We start from the raw sequence: 26,161 nt of genomic DNA on the forward strand, positions 1-26,161 counted from the left end.
AAGTAATTGGTGATGTGTTGGAATTCCTATTTTTGATTATCCATAATTTCCAATAAATTAGAATTTATTTGCACAATTTGCTAGGCATATTCTGTAAAGTGGTGCGCATAAATTCTAATCCACGCTGCCGAAAAGGGGGGGAAGGCTGTGGAATGGGCAGGCCATGGTCGTTCCAAAAATCTACATGCACGTTTACAGAATACACCTGCTCTATGCCTAACTTAGGCGCCAATATTTACACTGAGTTTTACTTGGCATAAATGGATGCGCTTAGAGCTAGGCGCAGGTATGGCTGTTAGGCGTATTCTATAAACCGCACCTAAATCTGGGCACGGTTTACAGGATACCCTTAGGCGGAATTATTTTTGGTGCTGATATTTCCGGCGCCATGTACAGAATCGAGTCCTAACTAGGTGACTAGCTGGATAAAGTTAGAACAAGTTCCAGCGGCCGCTTTATAACCCGATATTTAGTGCTGGTATCCAGGTCCAGGCTAGCACAATACCTGTAGCGGACAGCAGGCTGAATATTGCGGGGGGGGGGGGGGGGGGGGGGAGGGGTTCTGACCCACTGCAGATATGTTACCAGCCATTTGCAAGCCAAAAGAAGTACTTTCAGCAAATAACTCAGGCTCTCTTCCATTCCGTGTTTCCTCAGTCCGAAGATGATCGCTGGAGTAGCTTCAGCTGTCCTGCTCTTCATTGGTGTAATTTCCACTGCTATCTGCTGCTTTATGTGTTCCTGCTGCTACCTGTACCAGAGGCGGCATCAGCAAAGGAGCACCCATCACCAGGGTAAGAGAGCTCCCCTTCCCCAGACTTCTATCAGCATCACTAGAGAACACTCCTTATCCAAATTTGATGCTAAATAGAGAGAAAATGAAGATGATTTGGCTTAGGTACCCATTATGAAAACCTACCATGTGATTCTTTAACAGGGAACAATATTAACGTTCCACCTAAGAAAATGTTGATATGTTATTCTATTTGATGTGTTATGTGAGATCCATTCAGGGCCACCAAGAGACACAGCCAGGCCCAGGATAGAACCGGATTGCCAGACCCGGGGCAAAACTGGACCGCCTGGCTCGCGACAGAACCAGACCGCCAAACGCCGCCCCCTTCCTCTCGCGCAGCTGCTCCTGCCCCGCCCCCTTACCGTTCTGTCTCTGCCTCCAAGGGGGGGCCGGCGCTGGCAAGCCTCTTCCTACCTGCCTGGTCCCACGGTCTGTCTTCTTTTGCTCCTGTGCATGCCGGGAGTCGGGACCCGGATGATTGCATGTGATATCGAGCTAATGCAGTCATCCGGGTCCTGGGTTGCATGCAGGAGCAGGACAGGGCAGACCTGGAAACAGGCAGGCAGGAAGAAGGTTGCCAGGCCCAGGGAATTTTGCCCTCCCTCTCCCGCCCCCCCCCCCCCCCCCCCGGCGGCCCTGGATCCATTACTAACCATGGAAGTTCAAAAGTGTTTTGGAGACTCTGACAACTTTGTCTTCGTAATTATTTTTGTTTTGAGCCCTTTGTAATAATAGTCCAGGTTTATAGTTTATCTTGGCTGAACTGTTGTAATATCCTTTACATAGGATGCTGCAAGACAGTACATACATGATTGCAGACACTACAGAATACAGAGAGACCCCCACTCCAGGCTACATACAAGGTGTTGTGTTGTATTCAGAGAATCCCCCCCCTTAAAGAGAACAAGAGAAGTTTGTCTAGGTATAATCACTAAGAATAGTCTCCTATTACAAAAGAGTGTTCAGAAGAAATTTGGAGTGCCACACAGTGACCATTCACCCCTCCTATAGCTCTGATTTAGGTAGAGCGAGCGTAGGTGCTGTGTAACAAGGGATGCTGAGGAGGGAGGATATACCGTATTTTTCGGACTATAAGACGCACTTTTTTCCCCCCAAATTTGGGAGGAAAATGGGGGGTGTGTCTTATAGTCCGAAGGTAGAGATTTAGCAGGCCGCCAGCCCTCCGAGTTCGGGATCGCCCTCCCTAGGGTTACCACCCCTCCCCCCGGCCCCTGTCACCACCTCTCCCCTTACTCACGCGATCTTCCCTGGTGGTCTAGTGACGTCTGGGCAGGAAAGAGCCCCCTCTTTCCTGCCCAGCGCGCTGCTCTGCATCCTCTCCTGTATGCTGCCTGTGACGGTCTTGGCGAGATTCAAAATGGCCGCCGAAAATTGAAGTGGCCTTTCCTGCCCCGACGTCACTAGACCACCAGGCAAGATCACGTGAGTAAGGGGAGAGGTGGTGACAGGGCCGGGGGGGAGGGGAGGTAACCCTAGGGAGGGCGATCCCGAACTTGGAGGGAGGGATTCGGACAAGACGCACCGGAGCACCTAGGTTTTAGAGGAGGGAAAAAGTGCGTCTTATAGTCCGAATTTTTTTTTTTTACCTATTTCCCTCCTCTAAAACCTAGGTGCGTCTTATGGTCCGGTGCGTCTTATAGTCCGAAAAATACAGTAGTCATCCTCACCCCTAACTCATGCTAATCTCCTGTATGCTATCACGCTGAAATAGTCCATAGCCTCTCCACCTTTGCCTTGGTGATCTTGATGGTTCCAGGCCACTGCCTCCTTATTTAAAAGAAAAGGGAAAGAGGTTGCAAGAACATGGGGTTATGTTAGAGGTCCGAGATACAGGAAGGAAGTAAATGGATGCAGGCCCTGCTCCTTGGGTGGGAAAATTGAGGACAGCACTGCTTCGTCCCTCCAGTAATGGTGATACACAAAAGAACACACAAGCTAGAAACTTAGAAACGAACCTCACATAATTCTATAGATCTGCCACCCAGCTTCAGCTCAGCCAATATCGGATCAAAACCAGTCCTTAATAGCTACACAAAAGCTGAGGGTTTTTTTTTTTCCTCCACCTTTTATGTAGCTTTTAAGTAACTCCATCCCAGTTAGAAGATGTAGGAAAAGGGTCTTCCTTCGCTCCCTTCCTGCATCTCAGCCCTGTAACAAGTACCTTATTCATTTACTCCCATCCTGTATCTTAGGGGGCAGCGTGTCCAAATGGGTTATTTTTGCGCATACCATGACAGTAATGCATCTTGCTGTGGAGTATAATAGCCTCTCAAATTTACTGCTAACGCTCACCGTAGTACATGCATTTTGCCAAAGGAGAGGTTCTTTCTGGAGTTCATAACATGTGTCGAGTCTGTGAATAAAGTGGTACTTTATACATTAGCATCCCGTGTCCCTGGACACTTCCCACTTCCCTTTAACCATTCATAACTACTACTACTACTACTACTACTACTTAACATTTCTAGAGTGCTACTAGGGTTACGCAGCGCTGTACAAATTAACAATTAAGGACGGTCCCTGCTCGGAAGAGCTTACAATCTAAAGGACGAAATGTCAAGTTGGGGTAGATAAGTTTTCCTGAGAAGAGGTGTAGTGATTAGGTGCCGAAGGCGACATTGAAGAGGTGGGCTTTGAGCATTGATTTGAAGATGGGTAGGGAGGGGGCACGGCGTATGGGCTCAGGGAGTTTGTTCCAGGCATGGGGTGAGGCGAGACAGAAGGGGTGGAGCCTGGAGTTGGAGGTGGTGGAGAAGGGTACTGAAAGGAGGGATTTGTCTTGAGAGCGGAGGTTACGGGTAGGGACGTAAGGGGAGATGAGGGTAGAGAGGTATGGAGGGGCCGCAGATCGAGTGCATTTGTAGGTGAGTAAGAGAAGCTTGAACTGTATGCGGTATGCATGTAACATATACAAGCAACTTATCAAGGAGTGCTTGAAAATTCTTTTTACTTAAGCCTGTGGCTCTCAAGCCAGTGAAAAATATTAGGAAATATTTCTCTATCTTTCTGTCACATTTTCTTAGTCTTTGACTGCATTGCTTGGTATTTTGAAGATCTTCTTTCTCCACTCAAAGCATAGAATAATCGTTTGGCACCAACATATCTATTAATCATTGTTATTCCGGTGTTTTCTCCTTTACCACGATGTTTGGTTTTCTTGCATCAGGCTTTTTGTTGGAATTGGAAGGTCCCACATGATCATAGCCTCTTTTTTCTCCATAATTCTCTGTTAGGTACAGTCATGATGTAATGTTTACAAAGTTTCACGTTCATGAGACATGCCACCTCTGTGTTTGAATCTTCTTCCATCAGAACTTTGTAGCCAGCTAGGCGAGGCATAATCGTGCCCAGCTCTTTTTACAGAATTCATATGTTGGTTTTCCTAGTTCTTTTTCTGTCTCACTGTGAACCATCTCATCTGTCTTGGGCTAAAACATTCTCTCAGCCTTTTAAGTTAATCTCTCTGCAAACATTCATGTGTCCAGGTTTGAAGCAGCAATTTCTGTTTCCCACTGGAAATTCTGCATTCTCTAAATCTTTTTTTTTCCCTTCCTGTTCCTTTCCCTACGTGTACTGTTGGATTCTCACTCCTTCTTTCTACGCATCGGCAGGTTGTGCAAGTTCAGTGACGGAGACAGATTCTGGGCTTAATTTTTTACTTCAGTATTTTAAGCTGGAGGCCTGTGATTGTAGATCTGTGGGACCAGATTCTCTCTCTATATAAGGCGCCTAAAAAATCCACGCAGTAAAGATTTCCACCTAAGCGCATTCTACAAGTGGCGCCTAGATTTAGGCACGGTATATAGAATACGCTTAGGCAGAAATCCTGGCACCTAAAGCTATCCATTTAGGCCAACAAAAATGTGGCCTAAATCCTTACACGTACATTTACACGCACTGGGCCATATTCTATATCTGTGTGCATAAATTTTGGAATGCCCAAGGAACGCTAATTTCCCCGCCCATAGCCACGGCCCTTTTGAACTGTGTGCATTAGAATTTAGGCGCAGTTCATTACAGAATACGCTGAGCGAGCTGTGCACATAAATTCTGATTATTGCCAATTAGTGCTCATTATTGCTTGCGTCTAGATTTCGGCATGGATCTCTAGGCACACTATATAGAATCTGGGGGCATATGTGTAATCTGTCTCTTGACCAGTTAAATACTAGATTGCTAACTGCTGGTCCTCTTTTTGTATTTCTGTGTATGTGTATCTCATCTGCAGGTCAGGAAATGCAGATGATGGGTTATCCAGCTGAACCCTCCTACCCTGTTCAGCCAGGGTATCCGATAGAATCCAAACCTGGGCCAGCACCTCCCTACCCAGGCTATGCCCCAGTGTCTGTATATCCACCTGGCCCTCCTGTTTACAACCCTGCAGGAGCAGGGGAAGGATACCCACCCTATGCTCCTTCTGTACAGTACCCTATGTATCCACCTGGTCCTACAGGTAATCCAACAGGTAAGGAGAAAGAATATCCACTAGTGAACTGAGATATGTATGTTAGAGGGCCTTGCTCAGATGTTGATTTGCTCAGCATTTGCCTACCAAGAAGGGGTGTGACTATGGGCATTCCGTGGGCATTCCAAGATGTTTCTCATTTGTACTTCTTCAGTTACTGCTGTGTATCTACTGGCGTCTGGATGCCATGGAGAGAACAGTCTGAGAAATATCACAGCGGAGGCTGCAGAGGGTTAATCATGAGGGTAGTCCTCCCTTGAAGTAAAGGCTGGTGCAGGGGTGGGCAGCTTTGGTCCTCGAGGGCTGCAACACAGTTGGGTTTTCAGGATTTCCCTAATATGCATGAGACTTATTTGCACATGCTGCCTCTATTGTATGCCTATAGGTCTCATATATTATTATTGGGGAAATCCTAAAAACCCAACTGGGTTGTGCCTTTGAGGACCAAGGTTGCCCACCCCTGGGCTCAAGGGACCAGGCTGCATAAGCTTGACCATGTTAGCTGCTCCGTCTTGAAGAGTGTTGCATCACGTGAGAGGGTGGATGGTGTAGAATTCATGGGGCAGTCATGGATGTGGGCTGTCCTTGGAACACTAGAATCCTTCTGTGTCTGGCTTAACAATATATCTGTTGAGATCTCTTCTGTCCTAGCCCTGGCAGTATCAGTTACCAGCTTCCCACTTTGTATTGTATACTGACATTTACTGCTGGTCTCTGGGCTGAGAACAGGGGGGGGGGGGTTGTCAGAGAATGAATGCATTTTGTTCAGTATTCACAGCTGAGGAGGCATTCACTAGTTTGTGTGTGTTTGTGTCCATCCACTGAGATCTAATTCTTGCTATGCCACTGACTCACTGTAACCTTGAATAAGTCACTTCATTTGTCTGTGGCTGCTTATTTTTCCCCTTCTGCTCATTCCACTGCCGATATTATTCCGACATAAGTTTCTAAGCTTAAGCATCCACTCTGGAGCTGGCTGCGTGCCTGCTCCTGCTGGATGTGATGATAAAGTGCATCTAGCTTACAGGTTTACTCATAAAGAAGCCGGATGCATTACCTCTGAGTGAGCTGGGGAGAGAAGGAAAACCCGAGCCATGGAGTTTTAGCTCTGTCGGGAGGGGAAAAAAACAGCAAGTAGGGCTGAAAAGGTTCCATTGGGAGTGGGAGGAGCCTGATCAGCCCCCAAGAAAGAAATCAGAGTGGTTAAGGGCACAAGTCTGAACCGCTTGTGTTGCTGCAAACCTGTGTACTTTTTACGCACAGACCTTGTGAAAATATCCATGTATATTTCTGTCTACTTTTTCCTGTGAGTGACAAAACTGGGGGAAAACACTTGTACCATGGTTTTCAAGTTCTAATCCATGCATGTTGCTTCCCCCCCCCCCCCCCCCCCAACTAAAACCAACTGTGGAAATGCCTTTTTGCAATCTGGCAAGAATCATAGACCCAGGGGTGCTCAAACGTTTTGTCAAGTGGTCCACTTTTTCAACTGCCAAATTGTTTGAGGTCTACAGTATTAACTGGCTTACTTACATGTTTGACTTCTAAGATTAAAAACCCCAAAAAACATTTATGAATTTAGTGGGTCATTTGTATGTGAAAAACATTACATGTCTTCTTTGAACTAAGAAGGTTTTTGGGTCTGTGATGAGAAACAGATCTTTTTTGACCATCGATTAGTTCATTTTGATCGCCAGTAGCCCGCTAGACCTTTGTGGTCAGGAGCTCCTTGAGGCTTTTCCTTGTTTTCAAAGAAGACGTAATGTTTTTCACATACACTTATTTATGAATTTAGTGGATCATTTAGTAGATGATTTTGGGGTTCTGAGTTTTGTGATTCCACTTTGTGAGATATAGAATGACTTCTAAGACTAAGCAGGGCAGTAGGCTCGCATGGACATTAAGCAAGTATGTCCTAAATACCCTGTTATAACAAGCACTAGGCTGCTTACTTTTATAGATTTTTTAAAATTAATTTTCTAAGGTTAGACACTAGCTTTTTTTATCTGGTAGAAGGTCTCTACACCCTCCAACTACCACACAAAAATATAAACCAAAAAGTAATTTATACTTCATCTAATCATAAAACAAAATATGTGAAAGCAAACCATGTGACAGTCAGGGGTGTAGCCAGATATCCAACTTTGGGTGGGCCTGGACCCAAGATGGGTGGGCAGAAGAACCCCTCCATGTCCCACAGGTGATTTGGCCTCTCCTTGTCTCACCTGCATGCCATCTGCTATTTACAAGGTATGCAGGAGGGACAGTTGTTGGGAGTTTTCAGCTGGTGAGGCTAGGGAATCCCTGCCAGCCACACCATAGGTGGCCCACCCAGTCCCACCCTTGGCTATGCCACTGGTGACGGTAAACAAGGATGATAACGATCAAGAGTAACACTAGCAAACAGGCAAGAACTATTAAAAAGCCTTCTTAAATAAGTTTCCTTGCTTCTTTCACTGTGCTGCTGCTGAAAGCAATTCCCTGCACCCTGCAGCAGCTGTTTCTGGGTCAGCCACTCCCTCACTGCCACGTGCCAGGAAGGAGGTGGGACCAGGTGCAGGAGACATTGCCATGATCCACAGGAATTGGGTTTGCAGCCAGACTTTGAGTACCCTGACATATACTGTGGAAAAAGCACAGAGCCTTTTAGTCGGGCTGGTAAGGGAACTTTCAGCCAGACCACTATTTTCAGCTAAAAGCTTTGAAAATTGGTCTGTGTCTTACCGGAAAATGCACAGCCTGTTTTCACTTTGAGTTAGGGAATGGGCATCATGGTACCTAGTTTTAACTCTTTTGCCTACTGAATGATTTTTTCCAATGCATTTTTTTTCACAGCTCCATCTCCTTATGTTCCACCACAGTCGATGTATCCCGGCCCATGAGAGAGTCGGTGGCATGTGTTTCTTGGGCCATACAGCAGAATGTCCTTCTTTGGTGGAGTTGTCTATGACTTGACTTGACTTGTCTGAAGCTGGCCACGTGCAAGATGTTAATGGAGGACTATCCAGCCTTGTCTGATGAGAGTTTAAGGGCTGGCTGTCCTTACCCTGAGACTGAATCTTCTCTTCCCCCAACTTTCCTGCTACTGAAGGGCTGATCTGTCCGAGATGTGTGGCAATCTTCAACATATTGTGGGTAGCAGACTTGGACAAAAGCAGTGTTATGAAAGGGGGGGGTTAATATGTTTAGCCCCAGTAATGGGTCCCTATAGCTTACTAAGAAACATGTGAAATAATTCTACATCATAAAAAGACATGTTAACTTTAAGCTATTGAAGTGGTGTACAGTCAGGTACAGTAGTATTTTTTTGTTCCTGGAAGGTTTCACAATCTGAGGCAATGGAAGGTTAAGAGACTTGCTTAAGATTGTAAGAAGCTGCAGTGGGATTTGAACCAGACTCCCCTGGTTCTCAGCCCATCGCTCTAACCATTAGGCTACAGAAGAAGGCCTACAGGTCCCTCCAGTTTGTATGGTTATTCTCGTCACACTGCTGAGGATATATCTTAGCTGCTAGCCAGTGTGTGATGATATATGTAAGGTATCAAGTTTACCTCGTTTATTTGTATGTATGTTTATTCTTGATTATGTTACTATTGTTATGCTGTTAACAAAATTGTAAGTTTTTTTTATGTTAAACTGTACCTGCTGTACAATGTCTTGGGTGAATCTCTTCATAAAGGCAGTTAGTAAATCCCAATAAATAAATATCAGTCCTGATTTAGGACAGTTTTTTTTTTTTTGGGGGGGGGGGGTTGTTGTTTCTACTCCACCACCTTGGATAGAAGAACATACAGGATCGGGAATGGATCGGGTGGATGTGAAGCGACTGTTCACGCTATCCAAAAATACTAGGACTAGAGGGCATGAGTTGAAGCTACAGTGTGGTAAATTTAAAACGAATCGGAGAAAATTTTTCTTCACCCAACGTGTAATTAGACTCTGGAATTCGTTGCCGGAGAACGTGGTACGGGCGGTTAGCTTGACGGAGTTTAAAAAGGGGTTAGATAGATTCCTAAAGGACAAGTCCATAGACCGCTATTAAATGGACTTGGAAAAATTCCGCATTTTTAGGTATAACTTGTCTGGAATGTTTTTACGTTTGGGGAGCGTGCCAGGTGCCCTTGACCTGGATTGGCCACTGTCGGTGACAGGATGCTGGGCTAGATGGACCTTTGGTCTTTCCCAGTATGGCACTACTTATGTACTTATGTACTTATGATCTGCACTTAGGTCCCTGTAGCATTCACCTTTCTTAAGGCAACTTTATAATGTTAATACGTTTATAATAAATTCCCATAACCAAGGTTGGAGGAAGAAATGACAAAGAGCCAGTGAAAGAAAAGATGCACCGGGATAAAATTTATTAGTACATCAACCCAACGCAGCCATGTTTTGGCATCCGCCTGCACCAGGGGTAATACACCTTATTGTACATCTACAGTTCTATGCAGACTATATAGGATTTTATCCTAGTTGCCATACTGGTGCTTGTTAGAACTTGCAATGGCAACTCCAGGAGGGCCAGCAGTAAAGATGCTATTTCTTTTGACCAAGGTTGGAGAGAACTGCAAATCCTACGTCACCCCCCCCCCAATTAGACCACCTCTGATTTCTGCTGCAGGGTCAGTAAAGAGTCTAGCTACAGTAACCAGCAATCAGATGATTGTCTAATGTGGTGCGTCAGGATAGGCTATTACATTTTGGAATAAAATTCTAAGCAAGTAACCTAGAAGTAAAAGTAAGAACATAAGAAGTACTTTGCTGAGTCAGAGTGATGGTCCTTCGAGCTCAGCATCCTGTCTGCAGCAAATGGCCAGTTCAGGTCACTTGGAAGTACTAGAAAAGTTTGTTCCCTATTATTTACTGCCAAAACTAAGAGATGCAGATACGCAAGTCTGCTTAGCTAATAATTGTCAATGGATCTGGCCTCCAGAAATTTGTCAACCATTTTGGGATTTTTTTAAAACTCCATATAACACCAGCCTTAACTACAGTCTCTGGCAACAAATCTATGACTTGAATTTGTTAGTAATGGTTTTATGAAGTAGTTATACATTTATGTTTTAGCTACTTTCCCTCATTTTAGTTTGATAGGAAGAAAGGTAGTTGATTTCTGCTTGCGCAATGCTTTTTGTCTGTGTGTGTGTGTCTCCATTTTGTACAACTTTTGAACAGCTGTATTGAGCTCAAGTAAACTTGATGTAAAGGGTAGGTCATTGGGGAGCCTCGGACTGTTCTAATTGGTCAAACGTTGGAGGGAGGAGTGTAGACTATATAAGAGGTTGCTTCTGTCTTGTTCGATCTGTGACCTTTTTTTTTTTTTTTTTAACTTGGACTGGCCATTTCATTTTCTTCCCTACACACAGGGAGGGGAACTGACCAAAAGGGGCATTCAGCTGTATACCTAAAATTGGGTTCGGTAAAACTAGGTGGTCATCAAAAAGCAGCTGTAGTCAAAGTAAAACAATTAATTCCTGATGGCTACACAAACAAAGAACCATCAGCGCCTGCTTCTTCCTGAAAAAAAAAGCTTAACATTTAAAAGCAGTTATGTCTCTTACCAACATTCAGACTATAAGAAATGTACCTGTTAACACGAAATGATTATGTCATAACCACACTCTGTAAGCCACTTTGAGCCTGCAAATAGGTGGGAAAAGGTGGGATACAAATGCAATAAATAATAATAGAATTATTGTAGGATGATAATGATTGTAGAGTACACTTCATCACAATCGTGGGGAGGAACTGATGGACTAGGGACATGAAATTAGTTTGGGGGGGGGTAGCAAAGGGTGAACGTTCACCTAAGGTACTCAATACTCTTGCACTGTCCCTGCATAAAAATCTTATGCAGGGACTTTCCAGTGCAAACCAGGGAGCTAAGGTCTTAAACAGAAACAATGGAAAATGCCCCTGCCCCCCCCCCCCCCCCCCCCGTCCCAAAGTGTTAATTGATGAAGTATTTATCTGAGCAAACTCAAGTTCATTTTCTTGAGGTTAAAAAGAGATTTGTAGCCTTTTATCAGCTGTAAGCAGGAATGACAATGAGCAATTGTGAAGGTGATCAGATGACTCCCATCCCACGGGGGACAGGCTGACCCAGGCCTGGCTTTATGCTTTTACAGCTCTAGAATTTTTGTTTCTCTGTCCTGCCCTATTGTCCTCACAATCAGGCTTTCAGGATAGACGCCATTTGCACAGTAATGTGATTGCGCTAATATGTGGCCCTAGAAAATGAAAATAGTAAGTAAATGAGTTTTTGAAATGAAAGCTTTTAGGTCCTTTCCCCCAAATTTTATTAAGATTTCAAAGATCGAGAACACAAGAAGAATAAATGATATTTTTGATAAAATTTTAAAGATTGAGTATATAAAAAAAATAAGAGATTTGTTTAGCTTAAAAAGCAAAGTGAATGAATGATTCATGCTACTGAGGCCTGGAATTTTAAAGGCCTGCAGCAGGCGAGGGGGGGGGGGTGTGAAGAAAGAAGGGAGAGCGATATCGTACCAGTCAGGGGAAGGGGGGTATACCCATGGCAGCACTCCCTTATGATTTGCACCCTTGGTACGCCAATTCCTCATGAAATGTTTCGTGATAAAGGCGGGAGGGGGGGGGGGGGGGGGAGAATACCAGACCCCTGGCTGCAATACACAAAAGTGCTGTTCACCAACTATAATCATCTCTTTGAATGGTGGTAGCCAGACTCAGATATATTGTGTGTCCTATCCTATGGTTTAGCACTTTAGTTGCTCTTAGGGATAGAGTGATGTTAGTCTGTGCCAGAGCTGGTGGTGGGAGGTGGGGTTGGTGGTTGAGAGGCGGGGATAGGGCTGGCCAGACTTATACGGTCTATGCCAGAGCCGGTGGTGGGAGGCAGGGATAGTGCTGGGCAGACTTATATGGTCTGTGCCAGAGCTGGTGGTTGGGAGATGGGGATAGGGCTGGCCAGACCTATACGGTCTGTGCCCTGAAGAGGACAGTACAAATAAAAAAGTAGCACATATGAATTTATCTTCTTGGGCACACTGGATGGACTGTGCAGGTCTTTTTCTGCCGTCATCTACTATGTTACTATGTTATGTTACTATTATTGGTAACTTGGATCTCAAGTTGAGTTCACCAGATTCTATCTCCTTGCACACTTCTAGTGTCAACTCAGTGGACAGCAAGAACTTTATGGTCTTTGATATTTAATAAAACAGGTCAGTTACTGGTACTTACTTGTTTGCCTAAATTTTTTGCTTACTTGCTTAGTGGAGGAGGAGCCTAGTGGTTAGTGCAGCAGACTTTGATCCCGGGGAACTGGCTTCGATTCCCACTGCAGCTCCTGCTGACTCTGGGCAAGTCACTTAACCCATTATTGCCCCAGGTACAAATAAGTACCTCTATATAATATGTAAACCACTTTGAATGTAGTTGCAAAAACCACAGAAAGGTGGTATATCAAGTCCCATTCCCTTTCCCCTTAATATTAAATGTTAAGAATATGTTTTTCACGAATTTACAAGATCACTCAAAAACTGTACGATGGTGAGGGTATGATAGCAATATGATAGGGAATGGGGAAGATGTAGGGGTGGGGATGGATCCAAATTGACTGGGGATGGGGGTCCTCATGCACACCTCTACCCTCAGCTGTCTCTTCTCCAAGCCTCTTTAGCCTTTCCTCATAGTGGAGTCATTTCATCCTCTTCATAATTTTGATAATCCTTCTTAGTACCTTTTCTAATTCCACCTCTTCAATGTCGCTTTCGGCACCTAACCACTACACCTCTACTCAGGAAATTTAGACTGCCCCAACTTGACATTTCGTCCTTTAGATTGTAAGCTCCTTTGAGCAGGGACTGTCCTTCTTTGTTAATTTGTACAGCGCTGCGTAACCCTAGTAGCGCTCTAGAAATGTTAAGTAGTAGTAGTATATCTTTTTTGAGATGCAGCAACCAGAGCAGCACTCAGTAGTTGAGGTGTGGTCAAATCATGGCATGATACAAAAGCTTTCTCATATTCTCTATTTTATTCTTCATTCGTTTCCTAACAATTCCTAACCTATTTGATTTCTTTGCTGCTGCTACACACTAAGTACGTAGAGAATTTCAATGCTTCATAAACGATGACACCAAGATCCTTTTGCTGGGCACAGTGGGCAGAGATTCCTAATGTGGAACCTTTCCGTTGGATAGATTATGTTTGATGATGGCAGGTATCATGCAGGCTCCTTTTTGGCTGGCTGTTTTGACTCATGCACAGGGCCGCCAAGGGAAGGGTGGGGCAAAAGTCCCTGGGCCCAGCCTCCAAGGGGGGGGAACCTGCCTCGGCGCCAGCAAGCTTCTTCCTGCCTGCCAGCTTCCGGGTCTGTGTCTCTCCTGCTCCTGCTGCATGCCACCCAGGACTTGACTCCCAGCACACAGGAGCAGGAGAGAACAGCAGTAGTCAGAGACAATAAGGTAAGGGTGAAGGGTGGCAGTCTGAGTGCGCTGTGGTGGTGGCGGCAGCCCAGGTGGGGGGCGGTGGTGGTCCGGTCCTGCCCCGGGTCCAGCTGGGTCTCTCGGAGGCCCTGCACATGCAAGGTTTGTCTTTCAATGACGAGCAAAGAAAGTTTCTGAGATCAAGTAGAGCAGGAGCTGTCTTTGGCCCTGGCCATTTTTCCAGCCCACATCCAAAGACTCTCTATGCACAAAGAGCCCTGGAGCTGGAAAAGGATTGGCATTAATGTGAATCTTGTAATTTGTTTATTCTGCTTCTCTGACAATTCCTGACTTGTGATCATAAGACCTAAGATGTTAGCAAGCAAGACTGAAGCATGGTTAGGGAGAGGGAGATGAGGAGATTAACAGGGAGGTAGTGGTCCGGTGCATGATGGGATGTGGCAACATTTGCTGTATAGTGAGATAATTACACTATTGTGTGTATCCTGTTCAGTTAGCAGTCAGTGTAATGTTAAGGGTTTGCCAGCAGAGGGTAGTGTTCTGCTGTCTCTAGACCACTAAACATGCCATGCTCACTGTTAAGTATGGTTTAAAGGAGACTATGATACAGTTATGCATAGAAAAAAATCAGAATTATTTTGGAAAAAAAATAAAACAAGATTATGTACCAAAAATAAAAGCAAAATGAGGTTCTTTAGGGTTTTGGGTTTTTTTTTAAAGCTAGCATTACTTTACTTGCTAAGCTATTAGAACCTTAAGTGACAGAGCTGCTGTCTGATTTTTTGACAATTTAATTGTTCACACTCTTTACAGTTTGGCTTTAGATCTTATTCTACAGAATCAGTGTTGCTGGCAATTACGGTGGAGGTAAAGACATTATTTGTTCATGGCAAAACAGCAGTGCTTTTACAGTTTGAACGTCAGGAGCAGGAGTCCCATGGAAAGAATGAGCAGGACCCTCACCAGGTAGGCTTTTCTGAATACTTTTCACTATAAGATGGCTCCATAGTGGTCCACTCTCTAAAATTCTATAGCTACACTTTGGTTGTAAGGCAAGTGTAGTAGCTGAGGGTACGTCTCCTGAGGAAGCGTTTGAGAAACGGAGGCTCGCTGTTGAGCGTTCCCACCCGAACAGACTGCAGCCCAGATAAGTGTATTGATGTGTACAACAAATTAAATACACAAATATAAAAACGCTTATAAAGTAATTAAAGTTAGGAAATGGAGGGTTTTTAGACTTATGACGATTCTGCACCTTATCCCGATTATAGCAGATAGTGATCTGCATAGGATAAGAAGCAGTCTGCTAGCCAAATGGTATAATCCAGGGCGAAATGCAGAGAACCTGAAGTCTTTTCTTCCGACAAATGAAGAGAGAATTTTACATGCATTAAAATAATAATTAATTGAAGGGATTTCTACTAGCAATTACCAATAGAGTGATTAATAGTGTTAAAATAGCAAATAAACTTTTGGCAGAGTGGAAACCACCTTGTGAAGTACCCCAGGGTTCTCAACGTTCTCCCTCACTATTTAATATCTATATGACCTCTTTTTGTCATGGTTTCTCTTCTATTAGGTCTAAAAAAAAATTTTTGTATGCAGATGACATGTTTGTATTAATACTGGTTGAGGAAGATTTATCCTCTACTTTATCTTGTGTTTTGTTGTGTATAAATAGAATTGAAGAGCAGCGTGCTGTGCATAGGTTCAAACTAACAAACTTCTTAGATGTGTCTGTTATTTGTGGTCTATTAAATAAAAATGAAAAGTGAAAGTATCACAAATTACTGATTACAAATGGCTGAGTGGTCAGGGCTGATGAGAAATGGAAGATATACTGAACTATAATGAAAAGGAGGGCGACTGTAGGCAGGTCCTGGATTTCTGATATCCCTATCTTGATGGGATCTACTGCACATACCACACAACGCTGGAATATAAGTTCAAAACCTGGATTGGCTAATGTCTCCCCTCCTGAACCTGGCAGCCTTGGCAGCTCTGTAAACATTCCTTGTGACTGTTAAGCTAGTGGGAGACCATCTTGAAGAGAAATGGCCATACAGATACATTGGCAGTAAGTAACTAGGACTCTGTGCTCCTATCAGAAAGACTTCTCTTGGTGCTTGAATTTTGCATGTGGTAAACTGCCTTTCAGAATGCTTTCTGGATATTATCCTGTGGTTCCTGCAGTCTCTGGGAATGGCAGGTCAGGATCAAGCGATGAATCCATGGTTCACAGATGAGCTCAACTTGATTCAAGGGATCAAGTGATCCTGATTTGGCCACAGACTGTGCAGATGTCAATTCCTTTTACCTGCAGGAGTTCAACAGGCACGGCAGAATTGGCAGAGCAGATGATACGGGGGGGGGGGGGGGGGGGGGGGGAGGGGTAGCTACAGGAGTGTCCTGAACCAGAATCGGTACCTGTGTGATATGTCCCCTGGTGCCCTCACTGCTCTTTGGCTATCACAGAAGGAATAATGGATGGGAAGCACCATGTGCGTCCACACAGCCTATACAGCTCTCAGGATGGCCCTGTGTAGCTGTCTTTAACAGCAGATCTCAGCCTTAAGGCAGGAGTTGTGAGCCATTTGGGCATAATAGGCCACCATCCAGGAAGAACCAAAACCTACGGAATGAACAAATTTTGTGGCATAGTTAATGCTTCAGAGGTATTGTGGGATATTATGGCAACATTTCAAGTTCATCCCAACTGCTCCAATTATGGATTTTAGGACATGACAGGTGTCCCAAATTAGAAAGGTGTGACAGGATACAGGAGGGACTCGGTCAGTGTAAGCTCAGCCCGCACTGTGGATGTTACAAGATTTGGGACGAGGGTTCTCACTTTTCTTTTTGATTCTTATGAGTGTGGTTTCCATGGTGTTACGACAGTAACATTAACATTTGGCTGACATATCCCTAGTAATATTATCCTTTTCTCTGGCATCATGAAAAGGTCAGGCTCATGGTTTGGGACAGTCTGTCAAATAACACCTGCCTACAGGCAGGGAGCACCGAAAGAAACTTACAATTCCTTTTAGTGATAGTCACAGTAGGGATCATTCCCCATTCTCATATCTGTGTAGCCTAGTTGCGATTTTTGCACTCAGTGGAGATGAACATATAAATTCCCCTACCTAACCCAGCATCAGCTCCCCATGTCTTTTACTTGAACTTTCACCACTATATCAGCCCCAGGCCTAAGCCATTTTCCTCTATGATTCTTACAAGACTAACCTTAGATCCAAAGAGGTCATTGCTAACATTCTTAAATCGTGTGGTTTTGAGCTGAAGAGAAACCTTCAGTTCCTGAAGGTTCTGTGTCTCTTCATTTGCTTGCGTTATTCTCATACTGGTGGTTTATGTCTACTGTCCTAGCTAGCAGAGTGGCAAACTGCTGAGTACTTTTTCCCAGTGTGTTTTTCCCCTGCGCTTGCTTTTGAAGTTACACAAATTTCTCCACCCCCAGCCTTTCTCCTTTCTTGTCATTGCTTGGCCATTTTCCCATTCTTAGGAACACCAAAGGAATGAAGACTCGGGCAAGCTCTGAGAAAAATGCCCAAATATAGACATTTTCTGTGTGCCGGCAACTGGGCTCTGTCTTTCTCTGCAGAGGGTCAATATCTGGGCTTTATTTCAGGAGTTAAAGACACACCAAATCCCTTCGTAAACACAAGCTAAAGAGCACTTAGGGGTAGGACCAGCTGCACACATTCTGCGTTATGTTCAGATTTATAAAATAGGAGCTATTAATAGGATTATTGGATCATCGTGTGCAGAAACCTTCTTAGGAAATTCATGTGTACTAATGTAAAAATCCAGTGTAGGTTCATGGTGTCTTTTCTGTGTGCAGCTGACGTCCCATCTGACGTCCTACACGTGCAACGTGCAGGACGTCAGACTCAGAACAAAGCCTTGCACTGGAAGAAGAGGACCTCGGCTGGCGGGGGTTGGGGTCCCCCGCCAACAAAGGTAGGCGACGGTGGGAGGGAGGGGTCGAGAGGGTCGTCGGCAGGGGGGGTCAAAGTTGGTGGTGGCGGTGGCGGCGGGGGGGGGGGTGGCAGTGCTGGGGGGGCCCAAAATGTGCCCCCTCACCTCGGGCTCTGGATCCCCCTCCCACTGAAGTCTGGCTACGCCCCTGCCCACAGGAGGCTCTTAAATAAACCGGATAGGCTGAAGATGGGACCTGACGTGGTGAACTGGATTAGGAACTGGTTGACAGTTAGACGCCAGAGGGTGGTGGTTAATGGAATTCGCTTGGATGAGGGAAGGGTGAGTAGTGAAGTGCCTCAGGGTTCGGTGCTGGGGCCTATTCTGTTCAATATATTTGTGAGTGACATTGCCGAAGGGTTAGAAGGTAAAGTTTGCCTTTTTGTGGACGATACTAAGATTTGTAACAGAGTGGACACCCGGGAGGGAGTGGAAAACATGAAAAAGGATCTGCGGAAGCTAGAAGAATGGTCTAAGGTTTGGCAATTAAAATTCAATGCGAAGAAATGCAAAGTGATGCACTTAGGGAGTAGAAATCCATGGGAGACGTATGTGTTAGGCGGTGAGAGTCTGATATGTACGGACGGGGAGAGGGATCTTGGGGTGATAGTATCTGAGGATCTGAAGGCGACGAAACAGTGCGACAAGGCGGTGGCCGTAGCGAGAAGGTTGCTAGGCTGTATAGAGAGAGGTGTGACCAGCAGAAGAAAGGAAATGTTGATGCCCCTGTATAAGTCGCTGGTGAGGCCCCACCTGGAGTATTGTGTTCAGTTTTGGAGGCCGTATCTTGCTAAGGATGTAAAAAGAATTGAAGCGGTGCAAAGAAAAGCTACGAGAATGGTATGGGATTTGCGTTACAAGACGCATGAGGAGAGACTTGCTGACCTGAACATGTATACCCTGGAGGAAAGGAGAAACAGGGGTGATATGATATAGACGTTCAAATATTTGAAAGATATTCACAGGGCCGTGCCTAGGGTCTCTGGTGCCCCCCTGCAGACTATCAGTTGGCGCCCCCCCCCCCCCCCCCCACACACATAATCAGGCACTCTTTTATAATTTCAGTCAACTTTGATCAAACAACAATTCTCTCTTTCAATTCTTATACACACGGAGCTCACAGCTGCATGTCTCTCTTGGCCAAACCGTCAGTTGCTCTCACTCTGTTCCTGGGCAGATTTCTAACAGGAGCTGATCATCCAATCAGAGAGCTCTATTTGAATGCAGATTAACATACAGACACTCTAATTGGAATTTTTAGTCAAAAACACTAGATAAACCCTTCGTTTTTGGATCAAACTTCACAGTTTTGATCAGAGCCATGCCCTAACATTAAGGCTGTAAACATTTCCATCAATTTTTACCCATATATATGCAAATGAGAACCTCCCAAAAACGGACTAATTTGCATATGATTTAAACAAATCTGAGCATATGACAACCAAGTACAGACTCCCAGCACCTGAATTCTGCAATTAGATTTAATGCAAATACTTTTAAAACTTAAAAAAAAGCAATCAGATTTTCACTTACCAGCTCTTCCTCTTTGAAACTACTGTTGAAACCATCAGCCAATGAAACGGCTTTTAGCTGTAGATATCCCAGAATACCTGATAATTATGCACAAATCATGCCCTCCTCTCGGTGTACATGATGCTCAGAAAAAAAAAAAACACTTTGAACCACTTACAGATTTTAACAATTACACTATTTATTTTTTATTTCTCCCCAGTCTCACTTGCACACCTCCCTACAAACCTGTTCTCTTTAATTTGAATGTTGTTCAAGCTCACCCTGACTGAGGAGTTCTTCCCACACCAAAGACATATATAGCACTGGTTGTATTCTTTCAAGCAGTTGCAGAGCCTGCCTCAGTGAATACTGCTGTGCTGCTTTCACTTCCGAAGGGGAGGGCAGGGCCAGGGAGACAGGAGAATCACAACTTCATATAAAAGATTTTGCAAGTGAGTGGATGGCGGGGCAGCAAGCGGCGCCCTTTGAAGGCAGGCGCCCCCCTGCTGTGCTTACCCCGCTTACCGTGTTGGCACGGCCCTGGGTATTCATCCGCAAATGAACGTTTTCCGTAGATAGGAAGGTGGTAGAACTAGAGGACATGAAATGAGATTGAAGCGGGGCAGACTCAAGAAAAATGTCAGGAAGTACTTTTTCACGGAATGCCCTCCCGCGGGAGGTGGTGCAGATGAAAACAGTAACAGAATTAAAAAATGCGTGGGATAAACATAAAGGAATCCTGTTCAGAAGGAAGGGATGCTCAGAAGTTTAGCGGAGATTGGGTGGTAGAGCTGGTGGTTGGGAGGCGGGGCTAGTGCTGGGCACACTTTTACGGTCTGTGCCGTGAGAATGGCAGATACTAATCAAGGCCAGGTATACACAAAAGGTAACACATATGAGTTTATCTTGTTGGGCAGGCTGGGTGGACCATGCAGGTCTTTCTCTGCCGTCATCTACTATGTTACTCTGTATCGCTCCATGGTGCGACCTCACTTTGAGTATTGCATTCAATTCTGGTTGTCATATCTCAAGAAATCAGAAAATTAGAAAAGGTTCAAAGAACATAAAGGGGACAGAACTCCTCTCATAAAGCTAAAGAGGTTGGACCTCTTCAGCATGGAAAAAAGATGGCTGAAGGTAGATATGATCAAGGTCTATAAAATCCTGAGTGGTGTAGAATGTGTAATATGAATTGATTTTTTTTACTCTTTCAAAAAGTACAAAGACTAGGGGACAATCAATGAAGTTACATGGAAATACTTTTAAAACAAATAGGAGGAAATATATATTTTTTTACAGCAAATAGTTAAGCTCTGGAACTCGTTGCCAGAGAATGTGGTAACAACGGTTAGTTTATCTGGGTTTAAGAAAGGTTTGGACAAGTTCCTGCAGGAAAAATCCATAGTCTGCTATTGAGTTAGAAATGAAGAAAGCCGCTGCTGTCCCTGGGAATTGGCAGCATGGAATGGTGCTACTATTTGAGATTCTGCCAAGGTACTCGTGAGGTGAATTGGCCACTGCTGGAAGCAGGATACTGGGCTAGATATTGGTCTGACCTACTGTGACTATTCTTATGTTCTGATGGGTACAATCTTATTCTCTGAAATTCACTGCTAGTACCACTACATCAGTGAATGACACTCAGGATTGGGAGAGCTGCAGTCCAGCCACACTTCAAGACAGCTGAAGATAAATTTAAAAAAACTCGATGTGGTTTCTGTAGGAAAGGGTCACCGTTACTTGCTTTTTACATTTCACATATTCAAAGGCTGTTTTTGGTTACTAGTTAAGCAGTAGACTGTCTCATTCGTAGCCCTTCTGAATGATATTACGGACTGTTCTTTTTCCAAATTCCTCGTGTTTCAGCACCGCAAATGCTGACAATGGCAGCTCAAAAGTGGCTGCATGCATGTTTCTGAAATGCCATACGAGGAAGATGTGTAGTGTTTTGGAGACAGAAAATCTCTTGTTTTATGGTATTTATTTATTTATTTTATTTTTATTTTGTTGCATTTGTATCCCACCTTATCCCACCTCTTTGCAGGCTCAAAGTGACTTACAATTTATCATGCGTAGTGGAAGACTGTTAGTAGATAAATATTTGGTATTGCAGGATCTTGGTCAGCATGATGATAATAAAACAGAGTAATAGTATACAAGCAGATATTATGAAACAGTTCTGAATATAGATGTGCGAGTTGTGCATATTCACATTGGTTGATCTTTGTGGTAGGCTTTATTAAAGAGATGTGTCTTCAGTAATATGCGGAAGTTCGTTCTTTCGAATATCGATTTCGAGCTGCGCGGCAGTGCGTTCCATAACTGCGTGCTCAGGTAGGTAAAGTTTGACGCATGCATTAGTTTGTATTTCATTCCTTTACAGCTGGGGAAGTGCAGATCAAGGAATGTGGGGGATGGTACAGGCGAATAGTTGCAATACATTTGAAATCCTTTATAAAGGCGGGTCTGTTTTTCAGCACACAATGGGGGTTTTTACATCTGCGTTCAAAGTTTAGAAAGCCTGCACACTCGTTACTCCTGCATAAAATGACATCCAGTTTGGAGGAAGTACAGTGAGATGTTTGGGAAATGCATAATGGTTTCTTTCTCACAAAACCCCATACAACGGCAGCATTAATAATCAGGTTTATTTATTTATTTTATAATTTCTGTCAGGGAAAAAAAAAATAACTTTTTCCATTCATTTTTCTAACATGCCTGAGGTTATTCAAGAGAAATGTCAGGAATGCTCCTCTTGCTGACTGATTCTTGCCATCCTAAAGGCACAATAATGGGACTGCAATGCAGATCACTGTCAGAACTGTGGCAGCAGGAGCAGCCCAACCATTAGGCGATTGCCTAGGGCAGCAGCTTGAGGGGGGGGAGTTGCAAAATGTAGCTGCAAAGCACAACACTAGATCTTCACAGCCACACAAACTGAAAAGGACCATCAATACATATTTTCTTCTTCAGGAAGGATAAGCAATTTTCTACTGAAAGTTCCATCTATTACCCTGTTTCCCCGAAAGTAAGACATCCCCCGAAAATAAGACCTAGTAGAGGTTTTCCTGAATTGGTAGATATAAGGCCTCCCCCGAACGTAAGACCTAGCAAATTTTTGTTTGAAAGCAGGGCCGCCGAGAGCCGGACAAGGCCGCCCCCCCCCCCCACCTGAGGTCGCCGGGCCCCCCTCCACCCACCCTCCGTCGCTCCCGGAACTAACCTTAAATGCCTCCTTTCACCTTCGCAGCAAGTAGCAGCAGAGCAGACCTCTCCTTCCTTCCGTGCCCCGCCCTCGCGGACGTTACGTCAGGCGAGGGCGGGACACGGAAGGAAGGAGTGGCTTGCCCTGTTGCTGCAAAGGTGAAAGGAGGCATTTAAGGTTAGTTCCGGGAGCAACGGAGGGCGAGCGGGCCAACCCCGATCCAACCCCGATGTTTCCCTGAAAAGTAAGACAGCCCCTGAAAATAAGACCTAGCGCATTTTGGGGGGCAAAAATTAATATAAGACAATGTCTTATTTTCGGGGAAACACGGTAGTTCAGGCATTAAGTTTGTCTAACATCGATTATTATTATTATTATTATTATTACATCTGTATTTATATTCTGCCTATACAGTTCAAGGATGGATTACAAAAGTCAGAGAGGTTAGATCAGTTGTCTAGGAGCTACAGTCAGCAGAAACAGAGAGATAACTTATTATAACCACTTTCTTAATACACCTGTCAAGCTTTAAATTATCCATTTGATAGACTTGCCTTGTTGAATAGACAAACCTTTAGATTCTTTCTGAAGTAAAGATAGTGAGTACAAGATCTCGGATACATTGGCAGTTGATTCTACAAGTTGGCTTACCTGGTACTGAATAGACAGAGATGTTTAACTGATTTTAAGTTCTTAAACACTGGGAATTTAAGTTGAAATAGGTTACGAGTATCATGTCTAGAAGAGGGGAAATGTAACAAAGATTACAAAGGTGTAACAAAGGTGCCCTTGGCCTGGATTGGCCGCTGTTGTGGACAGGATGCTGGGCTCGATGGACCCTTGGTCTTTTCCCAGTGTGGCATTACTTATGTAATATCATATATGTTGGCTGCAAAAAGACAGTGTTAAAGAAGTTTCAGATTTCTCAAAACAGTGCAGCGCATGTAATCTTCAGGGTGTCTAGATATGAAAAAGTAACAGCTTTGTTGATCAGATTGCATTGGCTGCCAGTTGAGTCACCGTCCATTTTTAAACTCTGTTCGCTAGTCCATCAAATTATATGTGGAGTTGCCCCAAATGATATGCAGGGACTAATACATTTATCGGAATGGAATTATATATTCTTAAACCTTACTATCATTATGCTTATTACAGTTGTAATATTATTCTTACAGGCTTTTTGTAATGTTTTTCTTTACTATGTAAGCCGCATTGAACCTGCTGTGTGTGGGAAAGTGCGGGATACAAATGTAATAAGTAAATAAATAAATCACACTCTAGGGAACTGTTGATTCTTCATTTCCCTACATGCAGTAAGGTAGTTTATAAGGATATCCATTCATCCCAGTTTTCCTATCAAGCCAGTGGCCCACCCACTTAGAGCTCAGGCCCACCCAACAGTAGCACAAATTTAGCGGTAGCTGGTGGGGATCTCAAGCTCTGCCAGCTGAAGACTTCCCTCTGATGGTAACGAAAACACTACTCTCCATGATACCAGCACCTGTGCATGCTCAGTTTTCAGCGCATGCCTGCTGCACACTGCCATAGTGGAAAGAAGCATATATTTTTGGTGTGGGGGGGGGGGGGGGGGGGAGAGAGAACACTTGGTGCCCACCCACTTCTTGCCTAGGCCCACCCAAGATCTGTTGTCTGGCTACGCCCCTGTATCAAGCTGCTAAATGGTAGAATCAGTTGCCTTTAGAAAGCAGGTGTCAGGAAAGTTATGTACTGTTTCGCAAAGCTTAACAGTTTAAAAGACTTGATATACCAGTCTTCTACAATAAGACTAAACACCAAATCTTAAAAGGACCGTAACCATTTGCATCAAGACCTAACATTCCGACTTAAAAACCATTCAATCACAAAATAACTGTATTTCTGCAGATCATCTTGTAACACCACCAGTTTTCTGTTTCGTAAATTCCTGATGTCTCCCTAGCATGTATTTCTTTTTCCTTTAAAATTTTGGTTTCCTACACTGGCTATTTGATTAATTGAATTCTGTACATTGTATTTTTATCTGACTGTAAACCACATTGAACTTCACAGCTAATGTGGGATACAAATGTTGGTTACCGTAATGTAAAACAGCCCATTTACCCATTTAAAAAATACCCATGATGTCTTGGGGAGGGGGACAGATTAGAAGCCTGAGGGAGGAGTAAGGCTGAATGTTCCCTTTGGACACCCAGTACTCTTACACCAGCCTCGTCTGGCAGTGCGATCCTGAGACACTCAAAGTACAAATTGAGTTATGGACTGCCAAAGACAGAAGGCAAATATCCGGGACTAAATTAGATTAGGGTAAACACAGTAAATCAAAGTTTTGCAACATGCGTCTGGTCCCCTACCTGAGAAATGGGTGTAATTATGACGTGTGTGACGACCTGAAGTCATCTAATAACCATTATTGGGAGCCATGACACCATCTCTGTTGGAAGCGTGATGTATCTTGTGCCAGCAAAGCACTGTTCACCTGGCTCTCCATCCTCTCCTAACATGACACCAACGACAATAAAATGTCCAGAGAACATTGCAGATTCTGGTGTTGTTTGGTGAACTTTATTAATCAGAGAATGAGTGTGTTTGTACAGGTAGCAAACAATTTTACAGTCAGGAGCTTTAGGAATAATACAGGTGCAATGTTGTCATCTTCTGCATGTGATCTGGAAGCATTTGCAGCACTGGATATGAAGAGTTACATATTTAGTTCTAAAAAAAATCCCACAAACTGAACAAAATATTTACAGATCAATGGATGGGCAGGAAAAGAAGGTCCCCTAAAGACAAGAATATTACAACAGATGTATATGCCAGAGCTTCCAAGTTACCCAGTTCCAGGAGGGAGATCTTGGGGCCAGTTCTGGATTTCTGCCAATCTTATCCTGATGCCTTATGGGACCTGCAGCACTAATTTCAATGAGTAGAACCAGGGACTACAAATCCCTACTGCTCTGGGATGTAAGTTTAAAACCAGGACTGGCCAAAAAGTCTCCTTCCTGGAACTGGGAAACTTGGTAGTTCTGATATCCAGTTCTGTCTTAGCTCTTTGGTTTCATCTGATGTTGCCAACTGGATTTAAATTTGCCCGACGGGGTTGATCCAGCCCTGGGTTTACCCCATTGCATGCAGGGACTTGTATTCTCTTGTTTTTCTTGGGGAATACAATGGAGAAATCAGAACTGTAAGTCTCAGATACAATGGGGTAAAACCAGGACGGGATCCATTCTGTCGGGCAAATCTGGATCCAGTTGGCAACCCTTCCACCATTAGTAAGCCTCATCAGGTGACAAAAAGAGGATACTATAGCTAAAAAAGGAAATTCAGGTATGTATTTTACAGGAACATATTTTCATAGTGGGGCCTAGCAGGGGCATATCTGAGGTTCGGCGGTGGGGGGGGGGCAGGGGCTAGAGTGAGGGGGCACATTATAGCCCCTCCTGGCCGCTGCCTCCCCTACTGCCGTCAACCCTCCCCCGCCTACCGCCATCACCTACTCCCGCCGAGGTCCGCTTCCTCCTGCCGGTGCCTTTAAAAATATTACTTCAGCTGGTGGGGGACCCCAACCCCCGCCAGCCCAGCCGAGGTCTTTTTTTAAGTTCTTCTTCCTCGTGCTGTTGAAAGCTGCATACCTTCCAGTTTCGGACGGAGTCTGACGTCGCCAGCTGAAGTAATATTTTTAAAGGCACCAGCAGGAGGAAGCGAACCTCGGCGGGGGTAGGTGACGGCGGGGGAGG

The 26,161-nt window shown here is 44.3% G+C and overlaps 2 protein-coding genes across 2 annotated transcripts in view; one reads left to right on the forward strand and one right to left on the reverse strand.

The window, feature by feature from the left end:
* The window catches only part of SHISA4 (shisa family member 4), a 52,387-nt gene extending 43,449 nt beyond the window's left edge, over positions 1–8,938 (forward strand). Inside the window, exons 4-6 of the mRNA XM_030220376.1 lie at positions 658–794; positions 5,046–5,282; positions 8,118–8,938. Of these exons, the coding sequence (XP_030076236.1) occupies positions 658–794; positions 5,046–5,282; positions 8,118–8,164 (421 nt within the window). The 3' untranslated portion in view covers positions 8,165–8,938. The remainder of the gene's footprint in view (positions 1–657; positions 795–5,045; positions 5,283–8,117) is intronic.
* LMOD1 (leiomodin 1) overlaps positions 1–26,161 on the reverse strand; it is a 107,947-nt gene that overhangs the window by 31,228 nt on the left and 50,558 nt on the right. The gene's annotated exons all lie outside the window — the stretch shown is intronic.

Source organism: Microcaecilia unicolor, chromosome 12 (assembly GCF_901765095.1).
Source record: "Microcaecilia unicolor chromosome 12, aMicUni1.1, whole genome shotgun sequence".
NCBI lineage: Eukaryota > Metazoa > Chordata > Amphibia > Gymnophiona > Siphonopidae > Microcaecilia > Microcaecilia unicolor.